Below are 26,172 nucleotides of genomic sequence, written 5' to 3'. Positions count from 1 at the left end.
TTGCTTTTTGTAATGTCTGAATCTCCTGCCCAGAATTATGTTCTAAAGCCTTCATTGAGGATTCTAAAGTATGAAATTTGTCCATTAGAGATAACTTGTCATCTTTGGACATAATTTTTATGGCATAAACCATGCCTTCTTGTATTGATAATCTTTCCGCCAATCTGTCATAAGCTTTAGACAAAATTCGATTGTCACATTCAGCAGTTTTGATTCTCTCAGTTAATGTTTCAGTTCCTACAGAAAGGGACTGCTGGAACTTATGATCTAATTTAGCTGTTCCTTCTTCCATAGTAATGAATTTCTCCTTAACATCAGCCTGTACCTTTTCTAGATTTTGCTCAGTTAACCGAGTCATGTTAAACAAAGATCTGTTTTCTTCCTGGAGAACTTCAAACTGATTCTTGAGAAGATTGTTGTCATTCTCAATAGTTTTTAAACGTTCAACCTCTGCCTTAAGAGATTTGATCATTTTCCTATTATCAAACCAAATAGTGCTAAGGAAAATTAAGAATCCCAGAAATATCCATTGATGTGGGGTGATAGACACCTCTTGTAAGATCTCCCAAATGGTGCACTCAAAAAAGCTGTTGAAATCTGAAATTGTCACGTTCTCAGACATTATTTATAAAAGAAAAAATTCTCTTACCTGTAATGACTGGTTCCTGCCAGTGGTGGCGAAAGAGTTCAGTTGAGTCCACGTGGCCTAAATCTGAAATAAATGACTCAAAAACAAAATTGAAACAGACACCAGACTGAAAAGTAGCAATTAGGCCAGAAAGGCAATAGAAAAAAGCCAGCAAAGTGAACAAATCAAAGTGATGCCGGCGTTTTTGTGCCGGGGCTCATAGGGCCGCTGTCACGTGACCCGAGCGCCGGCGGAGGTGGGAGGGGAACAGAGACTTATCATGCTGTTAAAAAGGCGCTGTCGATTTCAAACCCAGGGAGTGCTAACTCTCCCGTCCCGCTGCTTGATTCTCTAGCAAGCAGCAGGGAAAATCGAGCCGCTCAGAATCTCAGCTGCTTCCGCGCCCAGGGAGACCGCCACCGCGGCCCAGTGGGGGGCCTCCAGAGACTCCGATTTGGGCTGGTTCTGTGAAAGCCCCACGGGGAGGGCGCCAAATGTATCAGCGTAAAATAAATGCAATGCAGATATTAAAGAATATTTACCACTTTAATGAAAAACTTACAGAACCGAAGTTCCAGCGTAGTACAGGAGGTAGGAAGGAAAAAAGGGCCGAGCCGCCTCCCCGTGCGCCCATTTATTGGCAGGCATTCGCCCGAGGCAAACCCCGCCCCCTAAAGGGGCTGTCTTAACCCTACAACACACACATTCGTGCCCTGGAGCTTATGTGTACACACCACACACATACACACACATTCGTGCCCTGGAGCTTATGTGTACATACCACACACATACACACACATTCGTGCCCTGGAGCATATGTGTACACACCACACACATACACACACATTCGTGCCCTGGAGCATATGTGTACACACCACACATATACACACACATTCGTGCCCTGGAGCATATGTGTACACACCACACACATACACACACATTCGTGCCCTGGAGCATATGTGTACACACCACACATATACACACACATTCGTGCCCTGGAGCATATGTGTACACACCACACACATACACACACATTCGTGCCCTGGAGCATATGTGTACACACCACACACATACACACATTTGTGCCCTGGAGTATATGTGTACACACCACACACATACACACACATTCGTGCCCTGGAGCTTATGTGTACACACCACACACATACACACATTTGTGCCCTGGAGCATATGTGTACACACCACACATATACACACACATTTGTGCCCTGGAGTATATGTGTACACACCACACACATACACACACATTCGTGCCCTGGAGCATATGTGTACACACCACACACATACACACACATTCGTGCCCTGGAGCATATGTGTACACACCACACACATACACACACATTCGTGCCCTGGAGCATATGTGTACACACCACACACATACACACATTTGTGCCCTGGAGCATATGTGTACACACCACACACATACACACATTTGTGCCCAGGAGTATATGTGTACACACCACACACATACACACACATTCGTGCCCTGGAGCATATGTGTACACACCACACATATACACACACATTCGTGCCCTGGAGCATATGTGTACACACCACACACATACACACACACTTGTGCCCTGGAGCTTATGTGTACACACCACACACATACATGCAGATCTACATACCACCACATGCACATAATACAAACACACACAGATATCTACACGCGTGCCCTGGAGCATATGTGTACATACCACATACCACACACACAAGGGAATAAAATTTTTTTTTCTGAAAATGTGGAAGCATTTGCCCTCCCCCCATTTTTAAACAGTCACACATGATGAGTGGTGCTTTGGGAAGGAACTGAAGCCTCTAGAAAGGGCCACAGACAGGCTTCTTTTTCTGTAATGTGTTTATTATAATTTATAGAATCTCTTAGGTATTCAATATAGCTTGCTCATATCCATCCCTCGCAGCTCCGCCTATCTCCCTCATAACCTTTTTCTTTTTTTTTTAATAGCTCACAAAGTCCAGTTTGGGCTTCCTGTATGCACAGGGGTGTGGGTACATTTGCCGGAGCATGGGCAGTCTCCAGAGATCACACCCCTGAGAAAATTGACTCTCCCCTTCCCAGCAGCCATCAGTTGCCAGTAGCTCTTTAGCTAGGGGTGGGGCCTTGTGAGAACCTCCCCATCATGCTGAAATGTTGACTGACTTGATCTTTTGTGAGTCTTGTGTGGACAGTCATAGCTGCTGTGAGTTCTTCAGTGGCAAGAGCCCTGTCATGTCCAGAAGATGGGTTCATAGCAGACTTCCCCAATCTCTGACTCTTAACTATCTGATTTTCTTTTAGGCAACCTTGATTCTTTTTAGTAGATGTGTAATATTCCATTGTGTGTGTGTGTGTTCTTTTTGTTTATAGGTTCATCTGTTGATTCTGCTTTATTGAATTGCTGTCTATTGCCTAAGGACATAATAGGCATTCAGGCATCTAGGAGAACCAGAAGTTTATAGGTTTTGATTATAGATTAACATCCCGAGGAAAAGGGTAGAAAGAGGTAGATTATGCTTAGGTAAAAAGACACTTTCTACCAGGCTTTATGAAGTGGCAGCCATAAGAGCTGGTCAGAGCTGATGGTAATGCTGCTATTCTTAGGAATTGATTTACTTTTAGGTCATGGTAAATAAAAGATTAAAAAAAACTTTTGGCAAGTAAAAAGCTTTCTTAAAATGTGAAGAATTATCATAGTCAGCAGGAATTATGAGTATTAATTCCAGCTTTTATTTAAGGCTATAGCTTCTTTTTTAAAACAAACATGAACTTTGGTTTTCTTATTTGTTGTTTTTTGTTTGTTTCTCTGATTTTGATACAGGGTCTCTCTTTATAACCCTGGCTATCCTGGAACTCACTATATAGACCAGGCTAGCCTCAGACTTACAGAGACACTTGCCTCTGCCTTGATAAAGGTGTCTGGTACCGCCTGGCTGTGTTTGTTTGTTTGTTTGTTTTAAGACAGGATCTCCCTATGTAGTGCTCGCTGACTGACTGGGAGTTCCCTGTGTAGACATGGTCCACCACACCTGGCAATGTTGGACTTCTAATAGTCATTCAGCACACATTTATTGAGCACCGATTTTGTGTGGACACTGCTGTGCTTAGAGGGTATGGAGTAGACTATTATAGCAGGTAGCTTAATCTAGAGGGAAATAGACATTGAAGACCACGTAATGGATTCTTCCTCAAATTTTAGATATTTAGCAATTTCTTTTTGTCTTGAGAACCAGTTATTTGTGTGCTATAGTCACTGGCATTCTTAGAATTGAGGAAATATGTAATATGTGTATTTATAACTTTGTTAAGTGCTTTGAGAGAACAGTAAACAGTTTCATTAGAGAGTGTGCCACAGGGGACATGTTTGAGGGCCTTGGGACGGCTTCCTTGGAGGAAGTGGCCTTTCACCTGAGGTTTGAAGGATGAGGGATATTCCCCAAGGGAAAGGGAGTTGTCAGAGAATTTTTCGAAAGCTTGTGAGGCTGAAGGAGGGTGGAGAATTCAAGGCCTAAGAGCAGTGGCTGACATTTATCCAGTCTTCATTATTGTACACTGTCTCAGTACTTTAGCGGACAGCCACAGACCTTTTTATGCATCACCATTTCATCAGAGATTAATAAAAGCCATGGAGACATCAAGTAACTTTGCCAAAACCATGATGCCAGGAAAGGCTAGCACTGGAATTTCCCATGGTTCCTGCCCTCTTAACTCTGGTGCCTCTAGTTTCCTCAGAGTGACAACCAAGACAGAGGAGAAGAAAAAGGAATTAGCTAATTCAAGTTAGTGGTTTGCACTTGGAAGCTAGTTTTGTTCCTTGGGGATGTTTGGCAATGTATGTAGACATCTGTGTCTGTCACAGTGAAGGGTGGTGTGGGGAAGGTGGCCTGGCAGTTGTGGGTAGAGGCTGAGGATGTTGCTAAACTCCCAGCCCAAGCATGAGCAGGGATGAGGTTGAGAGTCCTGATGATAGATAGACTCATGGTTATGTTCAGAAGATTTAGTCTGTGCTAAAAGCTAAGCGAAGAAAAATCTGACTTATGATACCAATATTCTCTTCAGGATAAAATATTACTACTTTAATATACATATCTCCTTCTTGATATAATGGTATATCTGACTCAAAAATCACATCTGGCTTTGTAGTTGAACTGTGGTTCTTCTTCTCTACATTCAAGCATGTTCTTAAAAGAAAAACTCAGAATTTCTGTCTCATATCAGAAGAGCCACCTGGTGTGGGACAGAAGAAAGATAAAAATGTTATCAAAACTCTGCTTTCAAAATTTCAACTTCTCCCATAGCTATTTTTGCCTCTCTGTTAGCTTTCTTTGAATAAATATCTATCAAAATAAAAAAAAACGCAATGGGGGAACTATTGAAGGTTTTTTGCAAGGGAGTGACACGATCACAAGGATGGCTTATTATAGGTTGGAGATTGTATCACAGAAGAGTGAGTCACGAACCACAGGTAGTGGGGGTGGTTGGAATGGGAAGATAAGTAGCTGGTGCTTTGTGAATAGCTATGGATGGGCGGCAGAGACAGGACTCTGGCGAATACGTCTGGATGGATGGTAGGGAGCATCAGAATGAGGAGGGAGAGCATGACTGCTTGTTGGCATGTGTTGTATTTCAGGTGGCTATGAGATACCCACATAAAGTTTCCAGGGTGTTTGAGAATACGGACTGGGAGCTCAAAGGTGAGAGGTGGGCTTTAGCAGATTCTTGATACTTGGATGTGATGTTGTATATGGAAGTTACTGAACTCAGTGTGTGGACGCCATCATCTAGGGCGAAAGGTGAAGATGGTTTCTCTTCGCTGAGTCCTAGAGTTCCAGGTCAAGTTAGAATTTTATCTTAGACGTATTTTTTACTTTATGTATTTGATACAGATTATTCTGTGCAAATTGGATTTGTCAGAAAAAATAATTTCATATGATTCAGAATTACTCCTATTTGTAGTTTAAACATGTTCTCAATGTTGATTTGCAAAATTCTTAAATGATTATGAAACAAGAGTCATTTTTTCAGTTATGAGAAGTGAATGCTTTTCATTTCTACCCAGTTTTTAAAAAAATCAAAATCTCTTTTCTGCTTATTGATTACTTACTAGCACGTCCTCTGAGAGCAGGCCAAAGTTATGACTTTACCCAGAATTCTTTGAGATGTCTTGGTGCATGAGTTGAGCCAGTCTCTGTTGCTCCCTTCTCCTCAGCTGAGGAGAGGAGGTGGAGGTGGAGCTGAAGCACCTCTTTCACTCCTGCTTATCTTCCCTACTCCTTCTGACGTGGGCTAGTCACCCACTCTAGGAAGACCAACCACTGTTGCTCTCAGTATCGCAAGTCCCTTGGTTAGTTGTCTTGTCTGGAATTAAGGGAATATTGTTATACTAAAGGATTCATTTTGTCTAGGTGAGATGGAGACATTCACTGTCACCATATCCTTCAGTCCCAGTACTGTAAATGGGAAGACACTGTTGGCAGCACACACACACCCCTCACCCCGCTTTTACATGCTGGCTCACATTTCCTCCCTGGGTCAAACTGTACCATTGCTGAGCCAACGGTTTGCTTTACTTGGGTTATTTATTGGTTTGTATCCAGACCCTCAGTAATTAAACTGCTTAACCTTAGATTTCCTTTCTTATTTGGTAAGATTGTTTTTTAAAGATTTTCTGTCAAAAGGTCTTTTGACTAAAAAGATGAAACAGTTGTTTGACATTAGGAAAAGATGAGTTAAATTTTCTAGATTTTATTATTTTGGCTTTATCTAATACACATTAGTGCTTTTGTTCAGAAAAAATTAAGTATTTGTCCTCAAGTACCAAAACTTCTTTAAAAAATGGTTTAATACATTTCAAGATCTAATTAAGAGAAATAGTATCTCACATTTTGGATCTAAGGGAAGTTGCTAGGAACATGGAGTAATAACTTTTATTTGTTAATTTGGAAACCATGGCAACACAATAAATATTATGTCTCTTAATTTGTCTTTCAGTGCTCCTTTGGCCTGAGTGCCATAGAAGAATAAACAAAATTAACCCAGTAAATGCTGAGTATGAGCTACCTGAGTTAGTCATTTTTCTTGAGTGTTTCATGTTTTTTTTTTGAGACAGTCTCATTATATAGCCCTGTATGACCTCAAATTTATGATCTTCCTACTTCAGACTTCCAAAGTGCTGGTATTATAGGCCCATACCTTTATACACCTAGTGAATGAGAAAAGATTCACTCCAAGTCAGGCTGGGCTCAGACTCATAGTGGCCTCCATGCCTCAGTTCCCCAAGTGTCTTCAGGTACAAAGAGTGGAAAGAGCAGAATGTGGAGAACTGCTGGGCTAGTAGCTCACGCCCTGCAGTGAGTACAGCCGGAGGAGGCATGCTGCAGGAGTGGGGCTGCACAGTCAGATGTGACTACAGGGTAATAACCCTAGCTACCATGGATGCATCTGGAGGAGGGAGGGTCACAGCTGTGTGTGTCTTGTTAGGAGATGATGAAAGCTTGAAGGAAGAGTGATGGGGAAAAGAGGCTTTAGGGAGACTGGCAAAGGTGTAGAGACTTGTGGGAACTGGGTAGGTGGGATTCAAGGACTGATTGTGGAGGGAGGCTAGGAAAAAGGAAGTTTTCATTTTATCTTCTGGGTGATGGGACAGTAATCGAGGCTGTAAAGAAGGCAGGGAACTTAAAGGGGTTTATACATTTGATTAGGTATTTATTGAGTCTGAAGTTCTTGTGGGACACCATCCATTTTTAACAGCTTGTTAGATCAGGATGATGGGGAGAAACCTGTCTTGGACATAAAGATTTGCTAACTTTTATCAACTGAAGTCAGTATCTTCCAGGAGAGAAGACAGAATGCAAAGAGCAGGAGGTTAAACCCAGAAACTCTGGTTCTGTTAAAACTTGAAGAATCTAGAAAAGAACTGTGTGTCCACACAGGATTTTGAAGGAGGGATGTTAACCAAAGGCATTAGTGCTGCAGGATGCCAAGAGTATTCAGGAGGAATGAGGGGTTAGTGATGTCAGCTATCCAGAAAGAATTGAGATAAGAACTTGGAAATTGCACTGGGTTTGGTTGTTAGAGGTCATTAGTGACCTTTGCCTGAGAAGTTTCAGTCCAGTGGTTTGGGCAGAAGCCAGACTGCAGTCATTTGAACCAAGTGAGAAGTGAGGAGAGGTATGTGAAGACGTGGCTGTAGAGAGGAGACGAGATCTGCGCTGGGGTGGGACTTGTTGCCCTCTTTCTTAAAGATGGGAGAGACCTTGTACCCGCTTTAGATGAACCAATAGAAGGAAAGCTGAAGACAGGAAAGGTGGATAGTTGGGGCAGGGTCCTGGGTGGCTGAGTCCTTCATGGCAGTTTCGAGGGGATGCGTTGAGAGTGGTGGACTTGGGGTAGCACTGACCCAAAACAGGAGGGCTGACTCTTCAGTGGGACTTCAGAGAGAGGAAAAGGGATGGCATAGAGACTGGGAGACCTGTCCTGGGCAGGAAGATGTTCAGGGAGCGCCTCCTTCAGGCCTCAACCTGTATTTTCTACTTCAAGCATATTCTCAGACATACTTGAAAGATGCCTTCTGTTGTGGAAAAAATTAGCATAAGAGAAGAAATACCTTATGTAGGAGAGAGAAGAAAGATTATATTGCACAACTTTCTCCATGGAGAATAAAAACCATTTACATTGTATTTCTTAGAAATTCTCCCCTTCCAGTTTATTTAGAACAGTCTGTAGTAATATGGCATGGTTTTGAGTGGTTCTGTTTTGTTTCTGAAAGCATCTGTGGTTCATTGTAATCTTAGAGTATATACTTAAAAACAAACAAAAACACCTATCTGTTTGTGGTTCACTAGGTACTGTTTATAACTTGATGGACCTACCCCAATTTCTAGAATGTATGCATATCTTGTAGTTGGTTAAGTCTTTTGACTCTAAATTGTTAGATACTAGGCCCAGACTATTGTTAAGTAAACATACCTTTGTTCCCCTACCAGTATAGTAGTCTCAAGTGAGATGTGCAATAAGGATTTTATTGAAGTAAACAGTGAACACTGCCCAGGAGATCAAGCAGGCCCCTCCTTTTTGTCTATCCACTGAACACAGTTTATAACAGGATTGACAGGCTTCGGGTGAGCCTTTGGCCGGAATGCTACAGGGAACCCCAACAAATTTAACCTAGTCCTTCTGCCTGCTAAGCTGAAGCAGTTACAGAACTTAAATTTAAAATGCAGAAAGCTTGTGGATGCTTTTAGTTTGAAAAGTTGTATTGTGCGTATTCCTTGGGGTTTCAGTAAGTTGACCCAATAGTATACAGGGGGAAGTCCCAAGGAAAGGAGAAACTGAAATCACAATTAAGAAGCTTTGAAGGCTCGCAGTGAAAGTGGTAGGAACTGCTGGAAAAGGGGGAGCCTGCTGGAAGGAAACCAGGGATGGATTAGGTCAGGATTGAGGGGGTTGGGGTGGGCTCCATTGCTGGAGACTGGGGACCCTGGAAGCAAAGCTGCCCACTGGTTGAGTGTGGAGTTTGTTTCTCTCACTCTGTCTGTGGCTAGCTCATCCACTAGGGGGTAGAAGTGAAGGCTTTGATTATGGCTGAGAAGTCAGAATTTGTGATGATGAGTTAGAGTTCTTCGAATTGGCTCAGAACTGAAACTACATAGATGAGCACAAAGGCTGGGCACAGTAGAAGGAGATTAAAGGACTGACCCGGGAACCAGTAGGACCAAAATAGTACAGTTACATAGAAACTGGAGATCAAAGCAAACCTCTGGTTTGTCTGAGGAGATAGGCTCAGACTTGGTGTATAAATAGACAGGTGGAAGTGCGTGGTTAAGAAAGAGTGGGGACTGCAGTGTGAGTCTCAGGCCGCAGGTCTTGGCTCTGGTATTTGCTATTAGATGATTATTATTATTATTATTATTATTTTGCTATCAGGTGATTATTGGCATGGTATTTGTCCTCTGTATCACAGAGGTTGATTTCGTGGATTAATAGCAACTAGTCATCTAGCCTTGCTAGTCAGTCAGTGCTCAAATGATGCAGTTAGGACAGGGTGAGATCTTGTTTCACCCACTCTCTGCAAATTGGCCTTTGTTTATTTGTTCGAGATGGAATCTCGATATGTTGTCCTTGTTGGATTCAAATTCATGGGCTCAAGATCCCCTGGCCTCAGCCTCCAGACTAGCTGGGACTACAGTTGTGTTCCACTGTGCCAGGTGCAAGTTTGGGTTTTGATTTAAGAAGATTATTCTGATAATATTGTTTAATTTTAGGCAAGGTTATCCCTTAACAGACTACTGCAGTTTGAGTTGGATTCTGATCTATTTTCATAAGCTTATTTCTCAGGCCCTGATGTTTAAAGGTTTAATTAGGGTTTATTTAGTAATTGGTCTAAGAAGTGCTATATATTCTGTGCCCTTCTGAATTTCCTAATGTTTGTTGTTATTAAATATTCTGACTTAAAAAGAAGTTCAACTCAATATTTCCTAAACCTCCTAGGTCATAAATTCTCCTTCCTCCTGTTTATACATTAAACTTTGTGAACTGGAATTTTGTATATTGTAGTATTTATTTAACTTGAGCTCTCTCTTTCCCTTTCTTGCTGTTTGTCTCTTTCTTTTTGTGTGTTTGCGTGTACTTGTGTATGTCTTTGAGTCAGGCTTTCATGTAGCCTAGGCTGGCTTCCAACTCACTATATAGGCAAGGATGGAAGACTTTTGGTCTGCCGTTATCTCCTAAGTGGTAGGGCTGCAGGTGTGTGCCTCCACACCTCGTAACTTAGGTGGCTTTTGTTGCATTTAGTTTTATCTATTCAGAAAGCCCAACTTAAGGAATCAAACAGAGAGATGTCTCAGCAGCTAAGAGTGCTGAATACTCTTGCAGAGCATCAGGGTTTGATTCTCAGCAGCCACATGGCAGCTCCTAATGGTAACTCCAGTCTTAGGGGATCTCACACCTTCTTCTGGCCTCTGTGGTCCCTGCATGTTCATGGTGCACAGACATACATACAGGCAAAACACCCATACAACCTAAATAAAGGTAAAGCAGGGCATGATGGTGCACACCTTTAATCCCAGCACTCAGCAGGTAAAGGCAGGGGGATTTCTGTGAATTCGAGGCCAGCCTGGTCTACAGAACAAGTTCTAAGGCAGCAAGTAGGTGCTACAAAGAGAAACCCTGTCTCCAAAATTCCCCCTCCCCACATAGATACACAACAAAATAAAATGATATAATTCAGTGACCAACACATGCACCATTTTAGGATATTGCGTGCTTTTAAAGTCTGTCTACTGGGGCGTACAATCATCCCCTCCTATCTAATTGTAAAACATTTCATCAGCCTCCTGAGAACTCTCTTCGTAATTAGTAGTTACTTCCTATCTCTTTCCTTCCCGGCAACCAGTAGTCTAGTTTCTGTCTGTATAGATTTGCTTATTCTTGGTGTTTTATAGAAATAGAGTTACACGTGTCACTTCTCATGACTGACTTCTTTCACTTAGCAAAGTGTGCTCAGGTTTATCCATGCTGCAGTCTGTGTCACTCCTGTGTTTGTGTTTAAGGCTGAGTAGCCTTCCGTCAATGGATACCCACATTCATTTGTCCGCTCACCAGCTGCTGGAGTGTTGCTTTTTGACTGTTATGAGCAAAGCTCTTGTGAACATTCGTGGAGACATATGTCTTCATCTCCCTTAGGAACACATCTAGGGTAGTTGCTGGGTTTCTGATAACTGATTTAAAATCTGGAGAAACCGTCACACTCTTCTAAAGCAGTGTATTCCCCTGCGCCCCTCTACCATTGCTGAGGGCATTCTGGTCTCTCTACATTCTTGATAGATCTAGTTATTTGGTTTAAAAAATAATCTGTTTTATTATAGCTATTCTAGTAGCTGTGCAGTGTGACTCAGTGGATGTGAGGTCTTTTACTTCTTTTTCCCCTTTCTCATTAAACTTTTCTTTTAAAGCAATTTTTAAAATCTGTGATACGTTTTTGATCAAGTTATTTCCAATAAGAGGCATGACTAAAAACAAACAGCAGTAATGACTTAAAACTTCCATCTATACTCAAACAAGCGTCCACATGGCAGTCTTTTTTTCTGAAGGCTTTTCCAGTCCGGTCTTCTATGAGATGTTCTCTTTCCACCGACTGGGTAACAAGTGTTAGGGATGATGCTTGGCCTGGGCATAGTTGGTGGCCTTCCTAGCCCCGTCACCTTTTTGGAGCAGAGTTAGAGAAGCGTCTTAACACACACAGAATTGCTGGGGACCTTACCGATGGCAGCTGTACCAGCTTCCTGGAACCGAGGACTGCCTTCTAGCTTTGTTCAGAATGTTGAGTCGTCTTCCCTTCAGCAAACTTGCAGAGTCCAGTAGAGGGGCAGAGCCTGCAGTGATTTGGCCTGGATGGTTCAGGATAGTGATGAGCAGTGGAGGATAAACATTTTGATGGACAGCTCTCTTAGGAAGAGCTTCACTCAAAGCCTCACGGTGCATTTCAGCACACTACTTCAGTTGTGACAGTGGCTGGAGAAAGGCAGCCACTGTATGGTGAGGACAATGACTTCCCTCAGCTCACAGGGACTATACAACACCACCAGTTTTGTAAACATCTTTGAAGGGGAGGCACAAAGGCTTTCAGTTGGACAAGTTGATGGCAGGATACAGTCTGTAATTGGTGTGGTTCCATTTGCATTGCCACCATGAGTGACATTCCATTCTGTGAATCAAGGCATGTTGGCACTTGACTTAGACCAGGAATTTGGCCCAAATGCTACAGTGTGAGGGTGGTGGCTTATTTCTTAGTGTAAATACTACCTTCCTAAAAAGAGCTTTGTTCCTCTCCTGGCTAAAGGGAGGAACAGTTAGTTGTTTCACACCGAGTGTATAAGCTAGAAGGTATGTTCATGTCATGTGCCTGCCAGCTTTTTTTTTTAAATTTCAAGACAGGGTTTCCTCTGTGTAGCAATGATTGTCCTGGAACTCACTCTGTAGACCAAGCTGGCCTTGAACTCAGAGATGCATCTGCTTCTCAAGTGCTGGGTTTAAAGGCGTGTGCCACCATCATCCAGTGGTCTGTCAGTTTTTTGAGAGACCAGCTTTAAACTTGCCCTCTGCAGCACCAACAGTCAAGACAGCATAGGCAGTCTGTAATGGTGCACCTGTCATCTTTTTTTTTTTTAAATAGAAGTCTATGCTCTGGGGCATCAGTGATAGTCACTTAATACTTGCAGGTCTCCAAAGACCACAGGAGATTTCACTGGTTGTTGATGGGGTTTCTGTCCTGCCTGGTTCCCACAATTATGTCCCAAAGAAATCACACCAAAGCTTACATTAGTTATAAACTGGTTGGCCCATTAGCTCAGGCATCTTACTAACTCTTATAACTTATATTAGCCCATTATTCTAGTATATGTTAGCCACATGGCTCAGTATCTTTTTCAGCAATGCAGTCACATCTTGCTTCTTCTGTGTCTGTGCTGGGACTGCATAGGAGTGGGTTTCTGCCTTCCCAGAATTCTCCTGTTCTCATTGACCCACCTCTACTTACTGTCTGGTTGTCCCACCTATGCTTCCTGCCTGGCTACTGGCCAATCAGCGTTTATTTAAAATATAATTGACAGAATACAGACCATTCTCCCACACCAACTGGTGTTGGCTACTCATGCTCAGCCCTCACTTTATCTGAAGATCCAGACACTTGAAGGAACCCTTTCCCATTTCAGTGCCTACTTCATAAGCTTTCAATGTTTTATGTGTCTGAGTGTTTTGCTTACATATATATAATACAAGTTATAAGTTATATATCCTGGGGCTAATCTGAATTAGCATCTGCTATAGCTATCCTGGGGCTAATTTGGATTAGTGTCTCCTGTAGCTATCCTTGGGCTAATCTGGATTAGCATCTGCTATAGCTATCCTGGGCCTAATCGGGATTAGCAATTCCTGTAGCTATCCTGGGGCTAATCTGGATTAGTGTCTCCTGTGGCTATCCTGGGGCTAATCTGGATTAGCATCTGCTATAGCTATCCTGGGGCTAATCTGGATTAGCAATTCCTGTAGCTATCCTGGGGCTAATCTGGATTAGTGTCTCCTGTGGCTATCCTGGGGCTAATCTGGATTAGCATCTGCTATAGCTATCCTGGGGCTAATCTGGATTAGCAATTCCTATAGCTATCCTGGGGCTAATCTGGATTAGAGTAAGGATGTGGCCAAGGATGGGGAAAATCACTACAAAGCAGAAACCAGAGAGATTTGAAAGTTCCATGTGGCACTTTGAGCTGTTTATGAATTTCCTTGATATTCTGACCTTAACATGAAATGAACTTGTTTATTTAGCAGATGTTGGGACATGAAGTTGTGGGGTGCCAAGAGGCATACAATTCTAAAAGGTTTTATGTGTATGGTTGTTTTGTGCATACATGTTTGTCTGGCTGCTGCTGGTGTGCTTAGTGTCCACAGGTGCCAGAAGGCATCAGATTCCCTAGGACTTGAGTTTTAGATAGTTGAAAGCACCATGGGCATGCTGGGAACTGAACTCAGATCCTCAGGAAGATCAGCCAATGCTCATAACACTGAACCATTTCTCTAGTCCTATTTTTTTAAAAAAATTGTTTTAAACACGTTGTACGTGTGTGTGCATGCGTGTGTGTGCACGTGCACGTGTGCAAGTGCGCATGTGTGTTTGATAAGAACTTGCATGAGTTAGTTTACTCCCTTCTACCATGTATGTCCCAGGATTGATTGTCAGATTAGGTGACAAGGGCCTTTACCTGTGGAATCATCTCCCTGCATTCCACTTTAAAGACAAGGTCTCTCTGTGTAGCTCTGGCTGGCCTGGGATTCACTGTGTAGACCAGGCTAGTCTTGAAATTTTATTGAGTCCCTACTGCTTTTGTCTCCTGGATGGTGGGATTACAGGTGTGTACAGGTATACATGTGTATACCACCACACCTGGCTTATCATTTTAATATAAAGTTATAAAGATGCATAGAGATAAGTGTTTAAGTGTTTATGAAAGATGTAATGGGAATAATGATCATATATTGTGGGAACTCTTTCCTGGGGAGATGTAAAAAAATGTCTAGCTCTTTATTAGAGGGTATCAGCAATAAACCAAAGTATGATTCTACTAACTTTAATCAGGCATATTTACAGAGCATGGTTGGGTAGTTACTTATAGGAGCAAAGCAGCCATAGCACCCCAAAGTTTCACCCTATGGAGAATGATGACTTTGCATAGCTGCTTGCTTATATGGAGTCGTCCTGTCAGTTAACCTGCCGTAGTGTATACACTAGTACCTCCTTAGACCACATAGTGTATACACTAGTACCTCCTTAGACCACATAGTGTATACACTAGTACCTCCTTAGACCACATAGTGTATACACTAGGACCTCCTTAGACCACATAGTGTATACACTAGGACCTCCTTAGACCACATAGTGTATACACTAGGACCTCCTTAGACCACATAGTGTATACACTAGGACCTCCTTAGACCACATAGTGTATACACTAGGACCTCCTTAGACCACAAGTGTATACACTAGGACCTCCTTAGACCACATAGTGTATACACTAGGACCTCCTTAGACCACAAGTGTATACACTAGTACCTCATTAGACCACATAGTGTATACACTAGGACCTCCTTAGACCACATAGTGTATACACTAGTACCTCCTTAGACCACATAGTGTATACACTAGGACCTCCTTAGACCACATAGTGTATACACTAGGACCTCCTTAGACCACATAGTGTATACACTAGGACCTCCTTAGACCACAAGTGTATACACTAGGACCTCCTTAGACCACATAGTGTATACACTAGGACCTCCTTAGACCACATAGTGTATACACTAGGACCTCCTTAGACCACATAGTGTATACACTAGGACCTCCTTAGACCACAAGTGTATACACTAGTACCTCCTTAGACCACATAGTGTATACACTAGGACCTCCTTAGACCACAAGTGTATACACTAGGACCTCCTTAGACCACATAGTGTATACACTAGGACCTCCTTAGACCACATAGTGTATACACTAGGACCTCCTTAGACCACAAGTGTATACACTAGTACCTCCTTAGACCACATAGTGTATACACTAGTACCTCCTTAGACCACATAGTGTATACACTAGGACCTCCTTAGACCACATAGTGTATACACTAGTACCTCCTTAGACCACATAGTGTATACACTAGTACCTCCTTAGACCACATAGTGTATACACTAGGACCTCCTTAGACCACATAGTGTATACACTAGGACCTCCTTAGACCACATAGTGTATACACTAGGACCTCCTTAGACCACAAGTGTATACACTAGGACCTCCTTAGACCACAAGTGTATACACTAGGACCTCCTTAGACCACATAGTGTATACACTAGGACCTCCTTAGACCACATAGTGTATACACTAGGACCTCCTTAGACCACATAGTGTATACACTAGGACCTCCTTAGACCACATAGTGTATACACTAGGACCTCCTTAGACCACATAGTGTATACACTAGGACCTCCTTAGACCACAAATGTATACACTAGTACCTCCTTAGACCACATAGTGTATACACTAGGACCTCCTTAGACCACATAGTGTATACACTAGGACCTCCTTAGACCACATAGTGTATACACTAGGACCTCCTTAGACCACATAGTGTATACACTAGTACCTCCTTAGACCACATAGTGTATACACTAGGACCTCCTTAGACCACAAGTGTATACACTAGTACCTCCTTAGACCACATAGTGTATACACTAGGACCTCCTTAGACCACATAGTGTATACACTAGGACCTCCTTAGACCACATAGTGTATACACTAGGACCTCCTTAGACCACAAGTGTATACACTAGGACCTCCTTAGACCACATAGTGTATACACTAGGACCTCCTTAGACCACATAGTGTATACACTAGTACCTCCTTAGACCACATAGTGTATACACTAGGACCTCCTTAGACCACAAGTGTATACACTAGGACCTCCTTAGACCACATAGTGTATACACTAGTACCTCCTTAGACCACATAGTGTATACACTAGGACCTCCTTAGACCACAAGTGTATACACTAGGACCTCCTTAGACCACATAGTGTATACACTAGTACCTCCTTAGACCACATAGTGTATACACTAGGACCTCCTTAGACCACAAGTGTATACACTAGTACCTCCTTAGACCACATAGTGTATACACTAGGACCTCCTTAGACCACATAGTGTATACACTAGGACCTCCTTAGACCACATAGTGTATACACTAGGACCTCCTTAGACCACAAGTGTATACACTAGGACCTCCTTAGACCACATAGTGTATACACTAGGACCTCCTTAGACCACATAGTGTATACACTAGGACCTCCTTAGACCACAAGTGTATACACTAGGACCTCCTTAGACCACATAGTGTATACACTAGGACCTCCTTAGACCACATAGTGTATACACTAGGACCTCCTTAGACCACATAGTGTATACACTAGGACCTCCTTAGACCACATAGTGTATACACTAGGACCTCCTTAGACCACATAGTGTATACACTAGGACCGCCTTAGACCACAAGGCCATGTGTATACACTAGGACCTCCTTAGACCACAAGTGTATACACTAGTACCTCCTTAGACCACATAGTGTATACACTAGTACCTCCTTAGACCACAAGTGTATACACTAGGACCTCCTTAGACCACATAGTGTATACACTAGGACCTCCTTAGACCACAAGTGTATACACTAGGACCTCCTTAGACCACATAGTGTATACACTAGGACCTCCTTAGACCACAAGTGTATACACTAGTACCTCCTTAGACCACATAGTGTATACACTAGGACCTCCTTAGACCACATAGTGTATACACTAGGACCTCCTTAGACCACAAGTGTATACACTAGGACCTCCTTAGACCACATAGTGTATACACTAGGACCTCCTTAGACCACATAGTGTATACACTAGGACCTCCTTAGACCACAAGGCCATGTGTATACACTAGGACCTCCTTAGACCACATAGTGTATACACTAGGACCTCCTTAGACCACAAGTGTATACACTAGTACCTCCTTAGACCACATAGTGTATACACTAGGACCTCCTTAGACCACATAGTGTATACACTAGGACCTCCTTAGACCACAAGTGTATACACTAGGACCTCCTTAGACCACATAGTGTATACACTAGGACCTCCTTAGACCACATAGTGTATACACTAGGACCTCCTTAGACCACATAGTGTATACACTAGTACCTCCTTAGACCACATAGTGTATACACTAGGACCTCCTTAGACCACATAGTGTATACACTAGGACCTCCTTAGACCACAAGGCCATGTGCAGTTTGGGGCAGAGTCATACTCAGTGGGCAGAGGACAGGAAGCAGAGGGGGTGTTTAAGATAAGAGGTTGAGTGTCTGATCCTCCCCACCCCTCCTCCTTTGAGGGAATGCCAACAGTTAACAGGCCCCATCCTGAGGGTCTACAATGGTTCACAGCTGCTCTGATGAAGGCGATGGCTGTTCTGCCCCAAGGATAGTACTAGACAACTTCCTAGAAAGTAGTCTTTTAGCTGAGTGAAAGACAGGTAGTCTATGAGGAGAGCCTTAGAAAACTATAGAGCTCAGGCAAAGAAGGGGATGGGTGACTGGCCTACGGAGGAGCTGCTCCCAAATGTGAGGAGCCTTCTTTCTGCTTTTGCCTCTCCACTCCTTCTGTTTGTGCAGCCCCTCCACTTCTTACCCCATCAGAAATGTCTTTGTCAATTCTGTGGCCTCATAGAAGATGGTCTTATAGGGCAGGTTCTAGAGGAATGGATTTCTGAGGTGGTCTAGTCCAAGCAGGAGATGGAGCTTTCCTGCTGTGGCTCCATTTGCATCAAATGCCCAGATAGCTGATGATTAGAGATTAGTGGTTGCCAGGAGCTAATGGGGAGATAAAACAGGAAGGAATTATTCATGTATGTGGACTTTCTCTTTGTGGTTCTTTGAGTTAATAACGATAGTTGTCCAGTCTTATGACTGTGCTGAAAGCACCAAATTACATTCTTTAATAAGATTGAACTATCACTATACCACCTGAACACAACTGCTCTCCTTTAAAAATGGTGAATTATCTCTGATGCTTAAATTATATTTCAATTTAAGAGGGAGGGGAAGGAATGAAAGAGACGGAAACGCTGAAACAAGCAGAGATTGAGACACTCAGTGATAGTTTAAATATTAGCAATATTGAAAATGAAATAGCAGCCATTTCTTAAGTTTTTAGTCTGCACAATTGATAAGGACAGAAATATGGGAATGGAGCAAGTTTTGGGGAAATAAGTAGTGAGCTATGTATTTCATGTGTAACCAGGGCAGACAGGTAAAGATAATGGCCCTGATTTGAAGACAGATTTTTGAGACTAGAGAAAGAGGGCAATGTGTGAAAGTTGGCTGAAGTCAGTTAAACTTGTTGACAGGTGATATTTTCTTTTTCCTTGGAAGATGTGTGCTGCTGTTCTTTCTTGCCTAGTCTGGTCTATAAGCTGAGCTTTGTGTTACTTTTCAGGCAGAAGCAAGGCTAGCAGCAAAGCGGGCTGCCCGGGCCGAAGCGAGAGACATCCGCATGAGGGAACTGGAACGACAGCAAAGAGAGGTAACGCCAAGTGTGTGTGGTGTATTGGGGTGAGGGATAAAAAGCCAGGTTGGATCTCATCCTCTTGAGTCTCTGTTTCCAGGGCTCAGGAGTCCAAGGGTTGCTGTGAGGTAGTGAGAGGGATGTCCCCAGGCTGGACACGTTTTTTTCTCTTCGGGGTGCTCTCTCCTCCACTTGAATGTAGGTCTAGGTCTTGTTCTCCTAGGTCAGCAGCTGCGTTTTCTTTTTAGATAAACCGTCTGAGAATGAACACAGAGAGGAGGGGCATTGCAGACAATATAAAAGCTCTGGCCCCAGGGTGGCAAAACTAAAGACTCCTTCATTCTTCACTTCATAATCCCAGTTTTCTGCCTTTGAAATAGTTAACTTAGGAAGTCTGTTCTGGACATTTTTCTCTATTTTTTACAGTATAAATATGGTTTCTGCCCACAGTGTTACCATCCTCACTGTCAACCTTTATATTTCCATAGGATGTGGGGAGACACCTCTATAATGGTCTTTGTGCTAAATGAGGAGGCTTTGACATGACATATGTGCAGGTTCAAGTAGAAACATGACAGTGAACCCTGATTCCCCCAGAGAGCTAGCTGAGTCCCCACACTTACCATTTGAAGCATACTTAGTAATGTAGGAAAATGTTCATGTAAGAATATAGGGAGAACCCCAAAGTATAAAATTGATAGAACACCCCAAAACAAACCAACCAGTGCCAAAATATAGGACCAGAAAGAACTAGTTTAATCAGTACTTTGACTTGACAGCCTGTAGTTATCATTGGTCCTCTGTTTTTCTGTAGTCTACATATTTATATTATGTTTTTGTCTTCAGAAAAATAGAGAAAAGTAAAATAGGTAAATGAAAATTGAGCTAAGATAAGATACTCATTCACTTTTCTTTCTGACATCTACTTGGGTCTGAAAAGTCTCACTAATATTTCAATACTATTTATAAAGGGGAAACATCTGTGGAGGAGTATTTTGATGTTATTGGTAGATTTTCTATTGACAAGTTAATAAAAGAAGTTTATATATTTGTGCTCTAGGCTGATGTAATTTTTCCCCCTTAGTTACAGATAATATTGGATGCAGTTCTTGGTTTGAAATGTAATGTTCTAATGCATTGTCTCTGTACACCTAAGGTTGTACTAAATTACAAATAGGAGAGACAGTTATTGATAGAGGTTCTGTCCATGCAGAGAACCATGTGTCTTTTTGTTGGTGAACATAGTTTAGAAATCTCTTGTATTTTCAAAGTGTAGCTTTGAGTCACCTACTATTGTTGTCCTGGGCAAGTGTATGTGATAAAGATTTTTTGGAGAATGCAGTGTTTTGAAAACTGTTCAGTTTATAAAACTTTTTTATTCATAGCCTTCTTCTCATCATTGCTCTGACCGGAAATGGGGGCAGATTCAAAAGTGGCTGGTAGGCCAGGATTGCCTGTCCTGCATGCTGTGATAAACTGTTGAACTAATGCAACACTGCAGCCAAACATTAACTAATGGTTTGCAAAGTAGGCGCTTGGTCTGTGTGAACAGAAGCTTATATGGGTCCTCGTAGTCCAGCCGTTTCCTTTTGCTTCACTTTCACCTCATGGAAGTCCCAGATCAAGAAAGAACGAGTAAATGAATGTGTTTTAGTAGTTTGGGCCAGACTAGAAAATATATATATATATATATATATTTTTGGTTTTTCGAGACAGGGTTTCTCTGTGGCTTTGGAGCCTGTCCTGGAACTAGCTCTGTAGACCAGGCTGGTCTCGAACTCACAGAGATCCGCCTGCCTCTGCCTCCCGAGTGCTGGGATTAAAGGTGTGCGCCACCACCGCCCGGCCAGACTAGAAAATATTAAATACAAACAAAAGCATATGTTGAAAATCTAATATTTCAGTTCTCTGTTTAGGGGATGTGAAGATAACATTTAAAAGAATCATTGAGAGTCTTGCACTTAGGAAGTTTTTTGTTTGAGGTTTAAAATGTAGTTGGTTAACCTGAGTCTTGACTGATAGCCAGGACTGGACATATGCAGAAGGTGGGAGCGTGTTTCAGATGGGAGTAATTGCTACTCCTCCCTCCTTCTGCCCCTGTTCTTTACTCCTTTCAGATTGATTCTTCTTCTCCCTTCCTACCATACCCTTGGCTCCCTTGTTTGTGAGCCTACAGGTTATCATGTGATATTCTTGATATAAACTAGAAGTGGCTAATAAGTTTTTAGTGAAATCTATGATGTATGACAACGCATAGGACTCTGTTGCTAGATGATTCTTTTCATGTCAGATATTTCTCTTGATTGTAACTGTGTGTGTGTGTGTGTGTGTGTGTGTGTGTGTGTGTGTGTGTGTGCTTGTGTCACTCTTGTCTTGTTGGGATGTGAGTAGGGAGTACTAGAAACACGAAGTTCGGGAATGAAGGAAGCTACTGTGTGTTAGCACCATGGTGGAGCTTTTTACCTTGCTTTATCATAGGGGGTGCTCTCCATTTTGTAGATAGGCTCTTTAGGTTTTTTGTTTTTGTTTTCGGTCAACTTAAATCTAGACATACCTGGGAAGAGAGAATCATAACTAAGGAATTTTATCCATCAGATTGGTCTATGGCCATGTCTGTGAGGTATTTTCTTAATTACTAGTTGATATAGGAAGGCCCTGCCCACTGTGGGTGGCACCATCCCTAGGCAGATTGGCCTAGCTATGTGAGAGGTAGCAAGCCAGAGGAGGCAACATAGTAAGCAATGTTCCTGCATGGTGTCTGCTTCTGTTCTTGCTTCTAGGTTCCTGCCCAGACTTTTCTCACTGATGAACCATAGCCAGGACAAACCTTTCCTTCCCTAACTTGGTTTTGGTCAGGGTTTTATCACAGCAACACAAAGCATACTAGGACAAGAGACGAAGGAGAGGTGTAGTGATGTAAGCAGCCTGTTTAGTCATTGGCAGAGTCAGAAGGAGTGCCACAGCTGCTGACAAAGGTGAAGCAATCGAGGGGAGGGCTGGAATCTTCCTGCATTTCCGTACAGTCCTGTGCAGCCAGCTTTCCCTGTTTTTCGTGGTTCTGATTTAAAGTTGTGCGCTTCAATCAGCAGCATGTTGTATGTGGCTGGAAGAGTAAATGCTGTTTCTAGTGTTTTCTAATGTGAAACTGAAGGAGCAACTCCAGCCTCAGCTTCATGATAATATTTGTAGACAGAGAAGATGGGTAGGCATGTTCTTGGGGCTGGGATTTTCTTTGACTGAAACTACTGAGTCTTACTTTAAGTGAACTTTTAAAAAGAGTGTGTTTTATTTTCATTAACCAAATTGAATATAACAAGATAATTTTCCAGGAAGTTTTGAAGTTTTTATACTTTATTAATTCTTATGAGAAACTCAGTCGTCCCAGTTAACATCATTGCAGAATCTTTGCTCCATTTGTATGTTGCCATTACCAACATTAGCCTTTCATCCATGACTTAAAATTTTGAGAATACTGGGGCCTCATTTAGAGCAGGCAGACACTCTGCCTCTGAGCTTTATCTCCAACCTGCTTTTTACTGAAGGTGTAAGTCATAAACAATGCCACACCAGTTTGGAATTATGATTAATAGGGTGGTATTTATTTAAAGGGGAAAAAACTTACAGATCAACCGTCCCAGACAACAGCCTTCTGCACAATCAGGAAGAAGTCTAGTCGCCGAACCGGAGCAGGAAGTAGAGTGAGAAGGGAAGTAGCCGTTTTTTTTAAGGGATAGAGACCACACCCCAATGGGCTGGTATCTCAGCGGCTATTTGCTGGAGGAGCGGAAGGACCTCCCGCAACATTTTACTTATTGAGACAGAGTCTGCATTGACCTGGCAGAAATAGTCTGTGCTCTGGATATTTATGTTGTCATTCATGATGGTGGCAGTCCTTAGACAGCCAGGGAGGAAAAGGCTCCCAAAAGTTTGGGCTAAATATGTCCCTGTCATTTAAAGCATTGTCATGCTTGAATTGTTCAGTCCTAATAAGACCACCCAGCATTCTGACTGGTTGTTTCTCATGACTGTGGAGAAGGGAACACTCTGTCTTGTATTTAGTACCTAAGAACACAGTTTGTTGCTGCCTGTTTTCTTAGCTACTGGTGCTATTCCTTAAGGAAAAGCTACTGGCTGTTATATGTATTATTGATCCCACCTGGACAGTGAAGAGGGCTGTTCTTCCACGGAAGGAAGCCCTGAGTTTGTTGTTTCTATGTAACTGAGTCTCTGCAGGGTGGATGCTATTCAAGGTTCTGTGGGCCCATTTATGCTCTGGGAGATCCCTCCTCAACCCTCTGTGTGGTAACTTTCTGTCCTGAAGATAAGGGACCAGATAACACGCTCTCTATGGACCCCAGAACCCAGGCATGGTGGTGCCTGCCTGTAATCTTGGCACTTGGGAGGCAGAGGCAGAAGGATTGCCATGATTTTGAGGTTAGCCTTGTTTATTGAGTGAGACCTGTCTCAAAAAAAAAACAGAATTCTGGAGTTGTAACTAAAGTTTTTCCAACAGTGTTTCCTTCTAATTTCCTTAGATTTGCTACTTAACTGCTTTTCACAGTCAGGAGATAATCAGAAACAGCCTCAGTGCTTTGCCTTTCTGCAGAGAGCTGTGCTACTGAGAAAAGATGCCTTTCAGCTCTTAAGGCATGATAAAAATTTGTTTTGTGTTTTCCTTACTGTTTTACATGAACATATATTTTTCAAATTGGCTTAGAGAAATGTTTTTGGCAGCCTTAGCCATGTGCTGGTAATTAGATTTAAGTTGATTAGAATTAAATTTAGTTTTTCAGTTGTGCATTGTATTAGGGTTTTTTAGAGGAACAGAAGTCATAAGATGCCGGGCGGTGGTGGCGCACGCCTTTAATCCCAGCACTCGGGAGGCAGAGGCAGGCGGATCTCTGTGAGTTCGAGACCAGCCTGGTCTACAAGAGCTAGTTCCAGGACAGGCTCCAAAGCCACAGAGAAACCCTGTCTCGAAAAACCAAAAAAAAAAAAAAAAAAAAAGAAGTCATAAGATGAATATATGTAAAAGAATTTATTAAATTAACTTACATTAAAATAATAGCACCCTCACACTTGAGAGGCTGAGATCAGGTAGTTAGCTGCTCGGTCCATTTCACTGGGTGCTTCAGCAGTTGGAATCATCTCACAGGCGCTGCTTTCTAACTGCTGGGAGGTCAACAAGTTGGTATTTGATCTGTCCAACCGATGGGACGCCTCACCAGTCTGAATCTGGTGCCAAAAACCTGGAGAGCCATTGTTTCTTAATTCATGCTGGGAGGCTGGAGAGCCTGTTCTGTTGTCAGTGACACAGCAGGGGCAGGAAGGTAAAGTCAACCCTGCTGTAGAAGGGAAGGCCAAGTTACCAAAGACAGTGGTTCCCCTCTGCCATACCCTTTTTAAATCTGAACTACTACCAGAAGGTACTGCTCGCATTCTGGGTGGGTCTTCCATATCAATTAAGGAAGGACAGTTCTTCAGCTGAGGCTCCCTAATCAGGTGATACTGGCATTTCAAGTACTCAGCTACATGTGGCTGGAGGTCTACCATAATATCACAAATATAACTGTTTCTGTCATCTCTATTGGACAGTGCTCGTTTAAAGTATGGCTTTTGACTGTGAAATAAATGAGCTGTATTCTTTGTGTAAATGAACTAGATAGTATGGAATATAAATTCACTCTGTAGACTTCTGTAGTCTTTTAGGTCCAATTTATTACCTGTCTGTCTGTCTGTCTGTCTGTCTATCTTGCTGACTGGCTGGCTGGCTGGCTATCTGACTGGTGTGGTGGTGCACCTCGCCTTTATTTCAGCACTCAGGAGGCAGAGGCAGGTGAATCTCTGTGAGTTTGAGGCCAGCCTGGGATTTCCAGAACAGCCAGGACTGTTACACAGAAATCCTGATTCAAAAAACAAACACAAAAACACAAGCTTTTTATTTTAAATCTATTTATTCATTTTAATTTTATGTATAAGTATTTTCCCTGCATTTATGTGTGTGGACCGTTTGCATGGCTAGTGCCTGCAGTGGTCAGAAGAAGGTATTGGATCTTCTAGAGTTACAGATGGTTGTGAGCCTCCATGAATCAAACCAAGGTTTTTTTTTGAAAATCAGCAGGTACTGTTAACCTCTGAGCCATTTCTCTAGCCCCTGGGTCAGATTATCAGTGGGAATTAAAGAGAAAAGCCACTTAAATATAGAAGTATATCAATATTTAATAAGATTTTGTTATAGAGTTATTTTGATAATTACATAATTGCAAATAAATAGGGATTCATCTGTCCTTGTATCTTTGATGGGGCTTTGTTCTTCAGGTGGGCTTTTGTTGGTTTTCTTTAGATATAAGGTCTTAATTATGCTGGCCTGGAACTCACTTTGTAGACCAGGCTCATCTAAACTCACAGAGATCCACCTGCGTCTGCCTCATAAACGCTGGAATTAGAGGACTGTACCATCACATCAGGCAGGATGTACTGTCTACAAGTGTTCTGTGATTGGTAGAATAGAGTGAAGGGAGAAGTAGGTCTTCAACCTTGGAAATCAGCTTAGTACCCCAAATGATGTCGAGGGGCATGTAAAATTAATTTGCCTGTGTGATACAAGGCTTTCTAATTAGCTTAGAATCAGTTACCACTTAACATGGAGTGTTCTGCTCTGCTAACTCACATGTCTCCTAGACTTTTGTGGTATCACTTACAAAAAATGTAAATTGGTGATACAATGCCTAGAGATCACAACACCCTGTTGGAAATCTTGTCACCAAATCATGTTTGTATCAAGTGTAGCAGTGCATACAGTAGTTGTTAAAAGACAATTAAAAAAAAAACACATAAAGATTGAGACCAAAATGAAGCAGTAAGCTGTGGCATTTTGGTTG

At 42.3% G+C, this 26,172-nt stretch overlaps 1 protein-coding gene across 23 annotated transcripts in view; it reads left to right on the top strand.

Annotated features, from left to right (window-relative positions):
- The window catches only part of Lrrfip2 (LRR binding FLII interacting protein 2), a 110,785-nt gene that overhangs the window by 27,558 nt on the left and 57,055 nt on the right, over positions 1-26,172 (top strand). For 13 of the 23 annotated variants that reach the window (XM_075964395.1, XM_075964387.1, XM_075964386.1 and 10 more), the window contains 2 exons: positions 19,223-19,309; positions 20,677-20,730. In XM_075964395.1, the coding sequence (XP_075820510.1) occupies positions 19,223-19,309; positions 20,677-20,730 (141 nt within the window). The remainder of the gene's footprint in view (positions 1-19,222; positions 19,310-20,676; positions 20,731-26,172) is intronic. The other 10 variants (XM_075964389.1, XM_075964390.1, XM_075964408.1 and 7 more) reach the window with 1 other exon arrangement.

The sequence above is a fragment of the Microtus pennsylvanicus genome, chromosome 3 (assembly GCF_037038515.1).
Source record: "Microtus pennsylvanicus isolate mMicPen1 chromosome 3, mMicPen1.hap1, whole genome shotgun sequence".
In the NCBI taxonomy this organism is placed as follows: domain Eukaryota; kingdom Metazoa; phylum Chordata; class Mammalia; order Rodentia; family Cricetidae; genus Microtus; species Microtus pennsylvanicus.
This window is presented reverse-complemented; position numbering and strand designations above follow the sequence as displayed.